The sequence below is a fragment of the Piliocolobus tephrosceles genome, chromosome 11 (genome assembly GCF_002776525.5).
Source record: "Piliocolobus tephrosceles isolate RC106 chromosome 11, ASM277652v3, whole genome shotgun sequence".
Classification (NCBI taxonomy): Eukaryota; Metazoa; Chordata; class Mammalia; order Primates; family Cercopithecidae; genus Piliocolobus; species Piliocolobus tephrosceles.
The window spans coordinates 122309734-122324643 of record NC_045444.1 but is presented as its reverse complement, the minus strand read 5'-3'; the positions used below and the strand labels follow the sequence as shown (position 1 = coordinate 122324643).

The 14910-nt window shown below is 47.5% G+C and overlaps 1 protein-coding gene across 2 annotated transcripts in view; it reads right to left on the bottom strand.

Annotated features, from left to right (window-relative positions):
* AGAP1 (ArfGAP with GTPase domain, ankyrin repeat and PH domain 1) overlaps positions 1 to 14910 on the bottom strand; it is a 630727-nt gene that overhangs the window by 90083 nt on the left and 525734 nt on the right. For both annotated transcript variants that reach the window (XM_023228734.3, XM_023228735.3), the window contains one exon: positions 1813 to 1967. In XM_023228734.3, coding sequence (XP_023084502.1) covers positions 1813 to 1967 — 155 coding nt within the window. The remainder of the gene's footprint in view (positions 1 to 1812; positions 1968 to 14910) is intronic.

The following is a 14910-nucleotide window of genomic DNA, read 5'->3' as shown; positions in this document are numbered from 1 at the left end:
TTTGGTCGCTCAACGCATCCTCCTCCCAAGGGAGCAATTCCCCAGAGCACAGGCGCCTAGTGGGGGCCAAGGGGCAGCATTCTAAAGGCTTGCGTGTGCATCGGCTGAGACACGAGCAGGGAGGAGCCTGGCAAGGTGTGGAATGGGAAAGGCTGCCACCATCTCAGATCTTCCTGAATTAGGTCGAGGTGGCATGGGCTCAGAGTCTGCCGTGAGAGACTGTGATTCTCCCATGAAGGGGGGAATCTGTGCCTCTGTTTGGTAACACGTTCTGCCTCCCCGCCTTCCTTCTCAGAATGAGCTGCCCACGCTTGGAGGATGCGGCGTACTGTTGCTCCCCATCGAGGTGGCCCCAAAGCACCCTGTGCTCGTTTCAGGAGGCATATCATGGATGCATGTGGACGTGACCCAGTAAAGCCAGGGTGTATGGAATGAAAGGCAGTGGTTCTCCCCACCTTGGGTATAAAACATCTTTTAAAAAGGGAAGCAAATTACATTTAGTAATAATGACTGTGGTCTGGTTTACCCTGGTTAAAGAGGGTAATAAAATAAGACATTTTATCTTTCTGAAAGACAGACTCTCTTTTTAGTGACAAAGCTGCACATAAATCATTGGCAGAAATTTCTTTAAATGGTTACAAATGAAACTGCAGGTCGGTGGGTAACGTCCTGTCTCTTAGTTTCTAGTTGAACGTAGTTTGAAATATCAAAATGCTCTCCAAAAGTCTACAGCGCCCCAACCAAGAGGTTAAAGAGAACCAAACATGAAAATAATGACATGGAAGCAATCCTTGATGGGAAAAAGGACTTTTGTAGAAGGAATATCACTGGGCAGTAGTCTAGAGAACACAGGTGAAGCCAGGTGCAGTAGCTCATGCCTGGAATCCCAGCACTCTGGGCATCTGAGGCCGGTGGATCACTTGAGCCCAAGAGTTTGAGACCAGCCTGGGCAGCATGATGAAACCCACCTCCACAAAGAATATACATTAAATCAATAAATATATAAATAAATAAGCAAGCAAGCCAGGCATGGTGGCACGTGCCTGTAGTCCCAGCTACTCAGGAGGCTGAGGTGGGAGGAATGCTTGAGCTTGGAGATTGCAGTGAGCTGAGATTGTGCCACTGTACTCCAGCCTAGGTGACAGACAGACAGACTCTCTCCAAGAAAAAAAAGAGAGAAAAAAAAAATAGGTTAAAATCTTTTTTCTTTTTTAGCTAAATAACTACAAAAAACAAATTGCCTCTACTTTTTTTTTTTTAATATAGAAAAGAGCTGCAACACCACCTCTAATTATTGAATAAAACACGTACCAGGCTTTATCTGTTTAGATAACAGAAACTTTATCTTCCCAAGCTCCCTGCACGCTCATATAGACCCTGTACTTTTCATTTATGTCCCTAACAAGAGACGGTTTTCCAACTTGATGTCAATTTGAATTCTGGGCATTTATGAGAACAGTGCATCTTTTAAGTCCATCTCTTTTTTTCTGAGGGTATTCTGTCCAAAACAAAAATAAATGTGGACCCAGAAGCCACAAGAGTCCAAAAGATTCCCTCTGGGATTGGCTAAGAGAGTGAAGATTTAACCTTGGCTCTTCTGCCAGGGAAGCATGGTCAGGCTGGAACACTCACATATGACGGTATGGACACAGGTGTTTCTGATCGTTTTAGTTATTGAGCTTTCTGCTCACAAAGAATAGCTAGGTCCTGTCATTCACACCAGTCCTCTATTTTCCCCTCCGTGGGGCATTACTTGGGGCCCGCATTCCCCGAGCAGCCGCAGCCCTGGTTTTGGGCAGCCTGGGGCCTCACCTTGTTCTTGCTGCTCTCGCACGACTGCAGGCTGGCCAGGATCTGGCTCTCGATGGCTTGGACCCAGGCGTCCCGCTCCTCATACGTCGTGGCTTCAAAGTGCCACGTTTGGCCAGTGAGGGACACAATGATAAACTCAAAGTTTTCTTCTTGTTCTGAAACACAGAGTGTGGGATGAAGAGGTTAGCTTTCACGAGACAGCAGTCCCCCTGCTGGCCCTCTGTCACAGAAATGCCTCTGGGTTCAGCTGCCCCTGCACGGGCTGGTGACGCACACAGTACTGGACAACCACAGCAGCGGAGATCTGAATCCATGCACCTCCCAGCACTCCAGACGTGGTTCCTAAGGCCAGCATGGCTTAGCCAGGTTTCAACCAAGGCTCAGGGGACAAGGCCTGATGAAATCGACGAGTGATGTCAGCGTCTCTGTGTGGCGCACACACAAAACAACTTACGAGAATAACTATGTAACTCATGGCTGACCATCCTTATCTGTGGGATGAAAATTAAGTTAGGGCTGCTAACCTCCCGATGCAGGGTTAATTTCTACCCAAGCACTCGCATAGATCCACAGACATTCCATGGAAAGAGGAACATGGGAAGGTTTCTGTTCTTTTATGGCAGAGGAGCTGTGGCCGTGGGAGAGGCATCAATTCCCGCGTTTCAGTTGGGCAGAGCGTGTGGGATCCCGCGCGCCTTAGGAGGATCTCAGCTGAGACAGGCCCCAGACTTGGTAGCCACTCTGGGGCCGTGTCTGGAATGGGAAGAAAGGAACTTGGGGCTACCCCTGCGACCCCACCTGCCACATCTGAGTCTTTGGGCAAATTCCTTGCCTCTTCCGAGGTTCATTTTTTCTAACCCATAACATGAAGGCAAAGGGCACCAACTGTCTAGTGCTTTTCTGCTAGTTCCATGAAGTGTACAGACCCACGCGGACGTGGGGCCTGGTCCATGCGAGACACTCCACAGATTCACGCCGGCCTCTGTTCAGGATTCCTGTCCCCACTCCCAGCCCCCAAGTCCCTGCCAAAGGAGGAGGCACCACTGGCAAAGAGCATAACTAATTGCAGACAAGCACGAATAATTTATTTTGAGATGGGGTCCCACTTTGTGGTCCAAGCTGGAGTGCTGTAGTGCGATCACAGCTCACTACATCTTCCACCTCCCAGGTTTAAGCGAGCCTCCTGCCTTTGCCTCCTGAGACCCTAGGCTGGTCTCAAACTCCTGACCTCAAGTGATCCTCACTCCTTGGCCTCCCAAAGTGCTGAGTGACAAGTGTGAGCCACTGCATCAGACCCTCATTAAGAAATCTTCAGCTGGGGTTTTAGACGCAACACCTCATTTGACTCAATGTTTCCAGGCCCTGGCCTGTGAACTAGCTGCATTAGAATCCCCTGGCGAGCAACTATGATTGGTACTGACTTTCATCTACCTGTCTGCCAACTACTTTACTTACCTCCGTCCCCAGCCCGTGGCCATTGGGCTGGCTCATGTCTACTGCACGGACCTCTGACCTTTCAGACTCTTGGTCCCTGTAGCCCAGCTTCCAAGCACGGCTTACTGCCCTTACCTAGGCTGGCTCTCCCAGGCACTTCCTGGGACATAAGGACGTGCCAGCCCACTCGCCATTTCCCCACTCCTTTCTGGCTGGGTGGACGTGCAGCCCTCTTTATGGCTGAGATCCCTTCCACCTGAACAGCCCACTGATGCTGCCAAGCCTCAGTCCCAGGGGTGTGGGGACAGCGCCCAGCCAGAGAGGGCCCATGTCCACCAGCCCCTCCAAGGTCTGTGACTCCCCTAGGTGCTGACAGCCACTGCGCCCCGGGCATATTCTGGGGGCTGCAGGAAAGTGCTGTGACGTGGGTGCTGAGTGGAGGTTGGGCCTGAGGTCCTGGCTGGTTAGTCCCCCTTGGGGTGTCGGCACTGAGGCCCACCCCATCCGTGAAAGGGACTGATCTGGGCTGGAGTGGGAGGGGAGAGAAAAGTCTTCAGAGGAAGTTCTCGGCTGGCCCACACGGTATGTGGGTGTCCTTTGTGCTCTCAGTCACCCTGGTTCCTGATTTCTGGAGAGCTGGTGACAAGAGGTCAGGATGAGAGGGTCTGGTCGCTCAGGAATTTTATCCCAATCTACTGGGCTCTTGAATTTGAAGAACAAATGATTCCCCCCCCACCACCTGTGTATTGATGCAGACGCAAACACTCTACCTGCTGTGGAAAGGAGGGTGGGGGAGGAAGGTGGGGGTCGGGGTGTCTGCAGGTCATGCCTTCAGTAATGACCTTAAACACTCAGGGACTTGGAGTTTTCATTTAAAAAAAAAAAAATCATTGTAACTGTAAGTTTCACATAGGTTTCACCATGGCTGAATTACAATGATACTGTGCAATTATTGGCTGAGCCACTGCCTCTGTGGGTCTTGGTCCAGCTTCTTGATCCATGGGCTTTTATGTCCTACTACTATGAATTACAACATTTTCCTCACAGATTCTCATAGGATAGTGCCCCAATTCATGTATTTTATGCAAAACTCTCCTAGTGAACAGATAGGTAAGGTAAGAAAAAACTACGTAACTCACAGTTAGGTCATAAGGAACACTTGGTAATTCATGGGTGGGATGTGACAATTTTTCACTAGGAGATCAACTCAACAGGCTCACACTTTGTTTAATCTGTGAAATTCAAATACACGTATCAAAGCTCCCTCTGATCAGTGTTTATTGGATCTTCTAGTGAAAAAAATTACAACCATTAGCTTCCCAGTTAAATTTCTGCACAACTGGTCCCCTGTAAAGCTTTCCTGTTTACATGTGTGGTTCTAGCCAGTCACGAGCTACAGTCACTGGAACAAAGGCCAAGAGCTGAACTTGCATTACACTGTACGGGTGCAGGTCTCGGTCACTGTGGTCCTTAGCTGCCCTCCCCCACATGCTAGGCACTGGGCTGGGTGGAAGGGATTCCAGCATGCAGAAGCCTGTGCCCTCTAAATGTCTCTACGTGGTGAGGACGGGCACACACAAGCAGGCAGATGACTGAACACAAAGTGATAAAAACAATGGAAATCTGAAGGAAGTTCCACGGGAACATCTCTATTTTTTGCCTCATCTCAATGCAGTAGCTGCTATCTGGTATCTTGCACTGGAATACTCTCAGTATCTCATGCAAAGACAAAACTTGCAAATTAAATTGCTAAAGCACAGTTTGGTTCTGCCCGATTAATTATGTAAACAAAATTTACCTATGCATGCAAACTCTACTTAGAGGAACAAATATATGTAAGTGTTCACAGGAACATCAGAACCCATTTCGAGCTAATATCCAAATGTGCTCCCTACAGTGGCTGTTCTACGGCTTCATCACTCACTCTATTTATTTATTTATTTTTCGAGACAGAGTTTTGCTCTTGTCTCCCAGGCTGGAGTGCAATGGTGTGATCTCAGCTCACTGCAACCTCCGCCTCCCGGGTTCAAGCGATTCTCCTGCCTCAGCCTCCTGAGTAGATGGGATTACAGGTGGGTGCTACCACACCTAGTGAATTTTGTATTTTTAGTAGAGATGGGTTTCTCCATGTTGGCTAGGCTGGTCTTGAACTCCTGACCTCAGGTGATCCGCCCACCTCGGCCTCCCAAAGTGCTGGGATTACAGGCATGAGTCACTGCACCTGGCCGAACATTCACTTTAACAATCTATCCCACCACCTGTCTTCTCCTTATACTGGACACAAGTAAGTTCCCTTTTCTAGTATCTTCTATGTCACTCAACATTTCTGTCTCTCCTTTCAGCTCCTGGTCCTTTCTTCCCCCATCTCTCTGCATCCTTTACCTGGTCCCCTCATACCTTCTTGCGGACCTGGATTTGGCATGGTTTCCTCACTCTCTTGCAAACTTGATGTCCCCCTTCTACAGACCTCTGCCCTCACTTCCTGATCTCACTCCATCCTTGAGAGAGATCATCACCTCTTTTCTTCATCCTTCACTCGCACAGTCTGCAAAGCAGACACGTGTGTGCACGCATCCAGCTCTTTACCACACTGTGTTTTCTAATAATGCTTCCCCATCATCCACCCTATTGAAACCTCACTTTATAAGATTACAAATTAAGGAACAGCCAGGCGTCATGGGCTGTGCTCAGTCTTCTTTCTCACTTAACCCGTTCTTTTTGGAGCACCTTACGGGGCTGATAGGCACCACCATCTTGCAGTATTTTCCCCCTTGGTCTTCTGGGATGCTTGATCTCCCTGAAGACTCACCCAGATGTGAGCAAGGCATTTATCAGGGTGAATGAAAGAGATGTGAATAGAGTTACATGGATTCACAACTAAGGGGTACTAAGTAGCATAAACTAGTAGGAGGTCTGCAGTGGTCAACCATGGAACTTTACCTCTGTCTTGCCTCATTCAATATTATGTTTTATCAATGACTTGGATAAAGACATATAAAGTCTGCTTACCAAATTTTGAAAGCAAAGAGTTTTGGGGGATAACAGATAAACTAAGGTCTTATTCCCATCCTCAGGGTCTAAAAAGAGGAGGATCTCTGAGTTGAACTGACAACTCAAATGGTCAAATGCATGACTAGAATTCCTTCCCTTGGACCCCAACAGCAAGAGAGGTTTGGGGGGAAGATTTTGCTTCCCAACTACAAGTATGAACAGGCTGAAGGACTGCAGTGAACAGCAAGCCCACAATGGGGCTCCCGATGAAAGTGAAGGCTGTGAGTGTGTCATCCACAATGGTGAGGAGGTGGTCCTGTCTCCATCACTCAGGGTGGTAGCCAGCAGGCACCCCAGTGAGAGCCCAATGCCAGGGACTGCTCACTGGGGACTCTGAGCACAGGGGACTTCTGTGTGATGGAAGAGGGATGACACCTGCTCTGGGTGCCCTGGAGTCAACCCAGGACAGAAAAAAATGATGGAGACCCTGCAAGTGGAAGATTCTTTCCCCCTCACAACTATCCATAGATGGAGCTTATGGGTTCTGCTCCCTTGGGAGTTTCAGGCCCTTGAATGTGACCCTTTCAGAGGGAGACTGGTGGGAATTCAGCATCTCATGGGTGATTGGGAGGGCCCTTGCAACTCTGAGATCCTGTGGGAGTGATGCAAGATAGCTGAGAACTATCTTGCATCTGTGGTCTCAATGCAGGCAGCTCTGAGCAGCTGCAGGGAGTTCTGTGTTGAGATCTCCAAGGCTGGCTCCAGGCTGCTGGAGAAGGATCTGTGATTAGCTAGCAATGTCTACCCCAGGGCAAGGAGGGGTGCCCGTGGTGTGCCTGCCATCTTCTCACTGTGCAACTATAGTTCTCTTTCCAGCTTTCTGATCACTGCTTCTCTTTCTCCTCCCTGGTTCCTCTGCATGTGGCCTTTAGTGAAGGCAAACTTCAAGTTTAGTTAATGTTCCTCCTTCCTCCTCCCTCCTTCTTAAGGGTTCCTTTCCTTCCGAAGCTTAGATAGTCACTTCCTACAGACATGTACAGTTCATATATACATATATACAGACATGTATAGTTCATATATACATATATACATATATACACACATATATACATACACACATATATATATCTAATTCATATATCTAATCGGTTTTAGATTTTTAAATGCCTATGGATTGTTTCTCAAATACTTTGTCCTCATATCAAATTTAACATGCATCACATAGATTTGCTAGAATTTTCAAATGCTCCTCTTGGGGCTCTGTATTTCTCTTAATGATTACAATGCTATTCTAATCATAAAATCTCAAAATTACCTGGATTCCTCCCTCTCCCTCTTCCTACTGCCATCTCATCAGTCACAGCCCTGCTTAGCAATACCCGCCAATCTGTACCCTTCCACGTCCTTCCACTTTCAGCCCTTGCCTGACTGTGAATTGGCTCTGGCCCAGCTTTAACCCTTCTCTGAGTTTACCGTGTAGGAAGTTTGTGCAGTTGCTCCCCTCCAACACTTAAGCACTTCTCCCTTGTTCCTGGGGCCTGGCTTCTCTTCCAAGCTGACTGCTTCACAACACAGCAGTCCACAGTGACGCCTGATCTCCAAGAGGACCCTCCTTCTCCCTCCCCAAATCAGATACACGAGCTGAAACTAGAACTGTGAGCCTAAAGTGCTAAAAACCTGCAAAAGTGAAGGCTACCCTGAGAGGCAAACACCTTTGGTAGCACAACAGATAAGGTCCTAACACAGGAAACATAAACCCAGGGTTCAGCACCCGGCAATCCTGCAAGGACAGGAGCCGGGAAGCCCCAGGTCTCAGAGCTCCCTTGGCTTCTGGTATCTTCTCTACAGGAAAGCTTCCCATGGATGGAGACCAATAACATCTGAACTCAAAACCAGAGGTCACCCAACACACTGCAAACAAGACAGCAGATTTAGATCCAAAGCATTACTGATACAGGCCGGGCACAGTGGCTCACGCCTGTAATCCCAGCACTTTGGGAGGCTAAGGCTGGTGGATCACCTAAGGTGTCAGGAGTGCAAGACCAGCCTGGTCAGCATGGTGAAACCCTGTCACTAGAGACAGATTGCTCTTAACCAAATATCAAGACGGATCACAGACTTGTTAAGAGTAACAGTCAGAGTCGCGAGAGTGTGGAATAACATCCTCAAGGGAAAATAACAGTATAGACTTGAGACTCAGGAAAATTCTTGAGATTCACTCTGAAGAACAAGAGTGAAATACAGGCCAGGTGCAGGGCATCGCGTCTGCCATCTCAGCACTTTAGGATGTGAGGTGGGAGAATCACTTGAGCCCAGGAGTTCAAGACTGGTCTGCGCAACATAGTGAGACCTCATCTCTACAAAAAATTTGAAAATTAGCCAGGCATGGTGGCTTGCACCTGTAGCCCCAGCTACTTGGGAGGCTGAGGTGGGAGGATCACTTGAGCCTGGGAGATGGAGGCTGCAGTGAGCTGTGATCACACCACTGTACTCCAGCCTGGGTCACAGAGTGAGATCCTATGAAAGAAAAAACAGAAAAGAAAAGAGCAGAGAAGAAAAGAAAGGAAAAGAAAGGGAAAGAGAAAAGAAAAAGAGAGAAAAAACAAAATATAATTTTTCTGCAAAAAACCCCAAAAGTGCTTATTACCAATAGACGTCCACTAGGGAAATTACTAAATGATATATTTCAAGGACAGGCACAGTGGCTCACGTCTGTAATCCCAACACTTTGGGAGGTCGAGGCAGGCGGATCATCTGAGGTCAGGAGTTCAAGACCTGCCCGGCCAACATAGCGAAACCCTGTCTCTACTAAAATACCAAAAAAAAAAAAGATTGGCTGGGCATGGTGGCATGCACCTGTAATACCAGCTACTTGGGAGGCTGAGAAAGGAGAATCACTTGAACCTGGGAAGCGGAGGTCGCAGTGAGCTGAGATCATGCCACTGAACTCCAGCCTGGGTGACAAAGCAAGACTTCATCTCGGAAAAAAAAAAAAAAAAGATGTACTTCAGGAAGATCCTAGAAGGCAGGTTTGTGAAAGACGTGTTGATGAGCAAAGGAACTGATAAATACGTAAAAAAAAAAAAAAAAAACTAAATAAAAACAATACCGACTAAGACTGCTAATGAGATGCCTACCATGGGAAAAGTCAAAATGCTGGAGAACGTGAGAGTGGCAGTGAGGACATGGGAGTCAGGATGTCACAGGGGCCTTGGACTGCTCTCCTGGGGGAGGTTAAGGACTCACTTCACATGTTGGTAAATTAAGCCTATGTGGTAAACTTCTGCAAGAAAAGAAGTAGAATGTGCAATTTCTCAACCAGAAGAAAGAAAAAAAAAATAAGAGAAAGAAGCATGAGTAAAACTTCTGAGCCAATGAGGAATAGAAGAGAACTCCCTTACCTTGGACAGAGACGATCTCTCCCTAAACCCACAGTGTCACTAATCCTAAGAGTGAGATGTCAGAAACATACCTTTGAACACTCAGTTACAGGATGCTCAAGACAAGGACACCCACCGTAACTGCTTTTTTTCATCCCTGCTACCCGGTGTAGCAAGACAAAAATAAGGAAATAAAAGACCGAGAGATTGGAAAGGAAGATAAAGACATTCACAAGGTATATGATTGTCTTCATAGAAAACCCCAAATCACCTACAAATTATTAAAAACCTCACAAGGTATATGATTGTCTTCATAGAAAACCCCAAATCACCTACAAATTATTAAAAACCTAACAGCAGTTGGCAAATGGGCAAGATATAAGATGAATACAGAAATATTAATCGCATTTCTGTACACTAGCAAACACAAATCATATTTAAGCAGGCCTTCCCAAGTAATAGGCATATATTTGTATCTGTGAGTAGAAAAGGAGAGACACAAAGACTCGTGAATGAGCTTAATACTTCCCTAAAAGGAACGTAAAGAACCACCTGGTATCCGCAGCCACTCAGAAGAGGTGGTAAAGAGAAGACTTCACACTTTGCCTAGAGGTGACGGATTAGCCAGTCTGAGGGTGGCCTGCTCAGGTTCAGGCCTCCTCTCTTGGAGAATGAAACCCTGGCTAATTGGCTAATTACCATGAAACACCAACAAGGCCCAACAGAGGAAAGAGGAAACAGACGCAAGACACTCCGGGATCCAGGCTGATGGGCACCAGTTTCAGGTAAAGGCATGGATTAGGAAGGCCAGTGCCATGATAGGCCCTGCTGACCCAGGAAAGCACAGCTAAGCTTCGCTTCCCAACTAAGAACCAACTGTGCAACCCTAGGCTCACTTAAGATATTCTTTTTGCAAGGGGGAGTCCTGTGCAGTAACTCTAAACCTGCAAAAGCACAGGATTATACAAATAATGAAGAAATGAAGACAAGAATTGCAATCCTCAGGATCAACAGCTCGGTGATAAAGTGTGGTGAGCAGGAAGCTGTGCCATCTCTGTCATCTTTGGGTATGGTCTGTCTCTGACGTGTATGAAGCACACACAAAGGCCCTGTGATCACAGGGCAGGTCTTAACACCACGCTTTTCCGTGTGAGTAGCAGTTCACCACGCAGTGAATGCAGTGAGATGCCGATGAACAGCTCTTTGGGGTTTCTGTTCTGTTTGGACTGGATGGTTCAGCCTATACCTGGAGAAGCAGAAGATGGCCCCGTCTGTCTCGTCAATGCAGGGTCCAGCACCAGCTCCCAAATCAAGAGGCAATGGTGCTGCTGACCCTGGGCTGGCCACTCCCAGGCAGGCTGTGCTGATGGGGACTGGGGCTGAACAGTGTTGCAAATATCTGGGACACCTGGAGGGGAGAGGCTCAGTCTGCCCTGGGGGAGGCAGGGCAGAGGCGGGAGATGGAACCCTACACGCTCAGTGCAGAGGCGGGCCCCAGCAGGGGGACTACCCTGTGCCTTCTTTTGGATTTTCAGGCCCTGAAATCTATGACAAGTATCTGAACAGCTGGACCTTGCTTCCTGAGGAAGGATTAACATCTGAGCACAGAGCCTAATTAAGGCCACTCTACACCAACACTGCCGAGTGGAATCCAGCTATGCTAGGCCATGTGTTTCCTAGGATCCTGTGTTTAGGTGGCTTTATTTTTTTAATTTTCAGGGAGAGTAATAGGTGAAAACCCATACGTAGAGTTTCAGATCTAATTTATATCTGCCATATGACTTTTCTCTGCCTCCCAAGATTAAAAAAATAAGCACAAGGATTACAGAGCAACTGCATAGTCATGTTACACCTTCCAGGAAGAAATCTGTTTATCTGTAACAAATCTACTGCATGGAATAATAAATACAAAAAATAATACCACTGGGCTCCAAATTCTGTATCAGGCACAATGCCAGGACTTTACAGCCATTATTGCGTGTAATCATTTTCCTCTCTTAAAGTGGCAGTACTCTTCCTCCATTTCCTAAAAACAAATTAACATTAAAAAAAAAGGAGCTCGGCTGGGCGCGGTGGCTCAAGCCTGTAATCCCAGCACTTTGGGAGGCCGAGACAGGCGGATCATGAGGTCAGGAAGTCGAGACCATCCTGGTGAACACGGTGAAACCCCGTCTCTACTAAAAAAATACAAAAAACTAGCCGGGCGAGGTGGCGGGCACCTGTAGTCCCAGCTACTTGGGAGGCTGAGGCAGGAGAATGGCGTAAACCCGGGAGGCGGAGCTTGTAGTGAGCTGAGATCCCGCCACTGCGCTCCAGCCTGGGCAACAGAGCAAGACCCTGTCTCAAAAAAAAAAAAAAAAATACATAAAAGGAGCTCTCCTTGGGAATCAAAGATGGCATAGGGGCCAGAAGGGTCTCCCAGTGGCTCCATTATCTTCTCCTATTCCTCACGCCAAGAGAGCAAGATGGTTGGGCTTTTTGAAAGTAGTTTCCCCCCAGAAATCCCTCAACAGCTTGTGCTACTGTTATTCTTTTTTTTCTGAGATGGATTCTCACTCTGTAGCCCAGGCTCCAGTGCAATGGCGCGATCTCAGCTCACTGCAACCTCCCCTTCCCAGGTTCAAGTGATTCTCCTGCCTCAGCCTCCTGAGTAGCTGGGACTACAGGCGTGAGCCACCACGCCCAGTGTCTCATTCTTCTAAAATTGGATTTCTGTCGTTACTAAACCCAGTTCTGACTAATCCAGTAGAGAAGACCTATCCTGGTGGTGATCTCCTATGTGCTGCTCTGGTGACATTATTAGGTCAACACCTAGCAAATCTCAAGATTTAATCCGTGTTTACACTTTGGTGGCACTGCAGTGACCATTTACGCTCATTATGTAAACACTGAATAGATTTTTGGACCCAAGTGTTTTCCCTTCGTCTGTGTGGAGAGAACAGGAACATGCTCCTCCTGAGGTTCAAAGAAGAATTTTTAGCAGATGATAGAGCCTTATTCAAATCACCGATGGCCCCGAAGGGCTGCAGCACATTACAAAGTGACATGGTGATGACATTTTACTTATGAGCAACTAAATTAAAAATGATCAAAACAGTAATTGGCAGTGTGAGGCCCATCAGTCAGAGACAGAGCCGGGCATTACTCTCCACTGCCACCCTCACTTCAAACGTGCAGAACAAGCACGAACCCGTGAGGATGCCCCGCTCCGAGCTTTCATTTTTCGTGGTGTCATTTCACTAATACAAACTTCCTATTAGTGACAACTGCAGTGGCTTCTATTTCATTCACTGTAAAAACAGATTTTGGGTTGTGGAAGTTCCTGATGGTATATCCATTAAAAGCATGTTCAAGTTTCAGATAGCAAAATTAATCCCCCTGCTCCTGAAAAACCAAAATGCCACCACGCCCCAAAGCCCGAAGTAACAGACGGTGTGCTGTTTCCCAGTGTGACATTCCAGGGCTTAGCTGTTTAATAAAGTTTTGTGATTGGGCTCACAGGGATTTAAACAGTTTTCTGTGTTTAACGGTTAGCTGTGGAAAGGTCCACTATAATAGTATTTTAGCACCATGAACCTGTCGAAATCAACCTGCCCAATTATTCCAAACGACATTAATAACACCGGATATTACACTAATTGTGTCCAGTTTCTATGCAGACGAGGCCCCGTGGGGCTAATTTTGCCTCCTTAGGGGCAAGAAACTCAGCCATCAGACTGATTTCACAAGGAATCCCTCCTCATTACACGAATCCAGGCTGTCAAACTTTTTTTTTTCTTAAAGGTTAATGGGCCAATCCGTCATCAATTATTTTTTGGCGGAATTCTAGCAGACAAAGGGTTAAAGGGCTAAAAACAGCTGAAAACCGTTTCACATTTGGAAGTTGCTTTCAACAGGAGGCATCTGACAAGGATGCATGGGGGAGTGTGGGTGCCAGGCGAGGGAAGGAGGGAGGCACAGAGGCACAGGTCTTGGGCAAGGGGTTTGGGGAAGAGGACAACTGCACTGTGCTCTTGCAAAGGCCAAGAGGACCTGGATCTGTGTCCCGGACTATGATGCAAAATGGCTCAAAGCTGTTGATGGGGCTGGGCGCAGTGGCTCATGCCTGTAATCCTAACACTTTGGGAGGCTGAGGTGGGCAGACTGCCTGAGCTCAGGAGTTCGAGACCAGCCTGGGCAACATGATGAAACCTAAATCTCTACTAAATACAAAAAAAAAAAAAAAAAAAAATTAGCTGGGTGTGGTAGTGTGCGCCTATAGTCCAAGCTACTCGGGAGGCTGAGGCAGGAGAACTACTTGAACCTGGGAGGCAGACGTTGCAGTGAGCCAAGAACACGCCACTGCACTCCAGCTTGGGTGACAAAGCGAGACTCCGTCTCCAAAAAAAAAAAAAAAAAAAAAAAAAATACTGATGGGTGCAGGTGCAATGCCGAGATCTGTTTCTCGTCTGAATCAAAAAAAGGCTCAAGGAGGATGTAGAAGTCACTCACTCCAAGTTCTTCAATGACCGGATGAGAATCTGGGTCCTGGGGAGAGAGGAGGTTCTCCCAGGGTGCCCTATAGCCTGAAATCCAGGATCCTGAGGCCCACCCAGTGTTCCATCCACAAGGCTAAGCATCCTTTGTGACACATTTAATGACAAACCCATGATGAAATGTGCTATCGCAACAGTGCAGAGATGACACGCTCGGCGTGGAGGATGGGCATGTTCGCTGCACGAAGAGTCCAGATCTACCAAGCCCAGAGGCCTCCAGATGGCACCACTGCAAAATGACGGGACAATACAACAGCCAAGGCCTGAGCAGAAAATAACCATCTTCTCCACTCCTGCCCTTGGTAAAAGAATTGGGACTTCTGTTTTAGGATACACCACACAGCCCTGGTGAACACATTACCACTGATGCTTACCTTCCGCCAAGCCTTTTTTCTTTTCCTCCTTTTAACAAGTGAGTTTTCGCTATGGGTTCTCCCAGTTTCTGTCTGAACCAGAGCTCCAACTTTGGGGTTCTCTCTCCTGGAACCTACTTCCCACTCTGCCATCGACAGACTGGTGCCCATGAACAGCCCACTTCATCTTTCTGATTCCAGCTTTATCTGCAAGGGAGGTGCCAGGCTGGACCCGGGATGACAAAGGGAAGCTCTCTCTCCTTTGCTTTTAAAAACAGACATTCCTAACTGTTCCTGAAGAGGCTGGTGCAGCCCCAGAATTCCTCTTCACACAGTTCTCCAGGTAGCCACTGTCAATGCAACGGGGTTGGAAACTCAGACGGAACGTACTCGCTACCTTGTGGT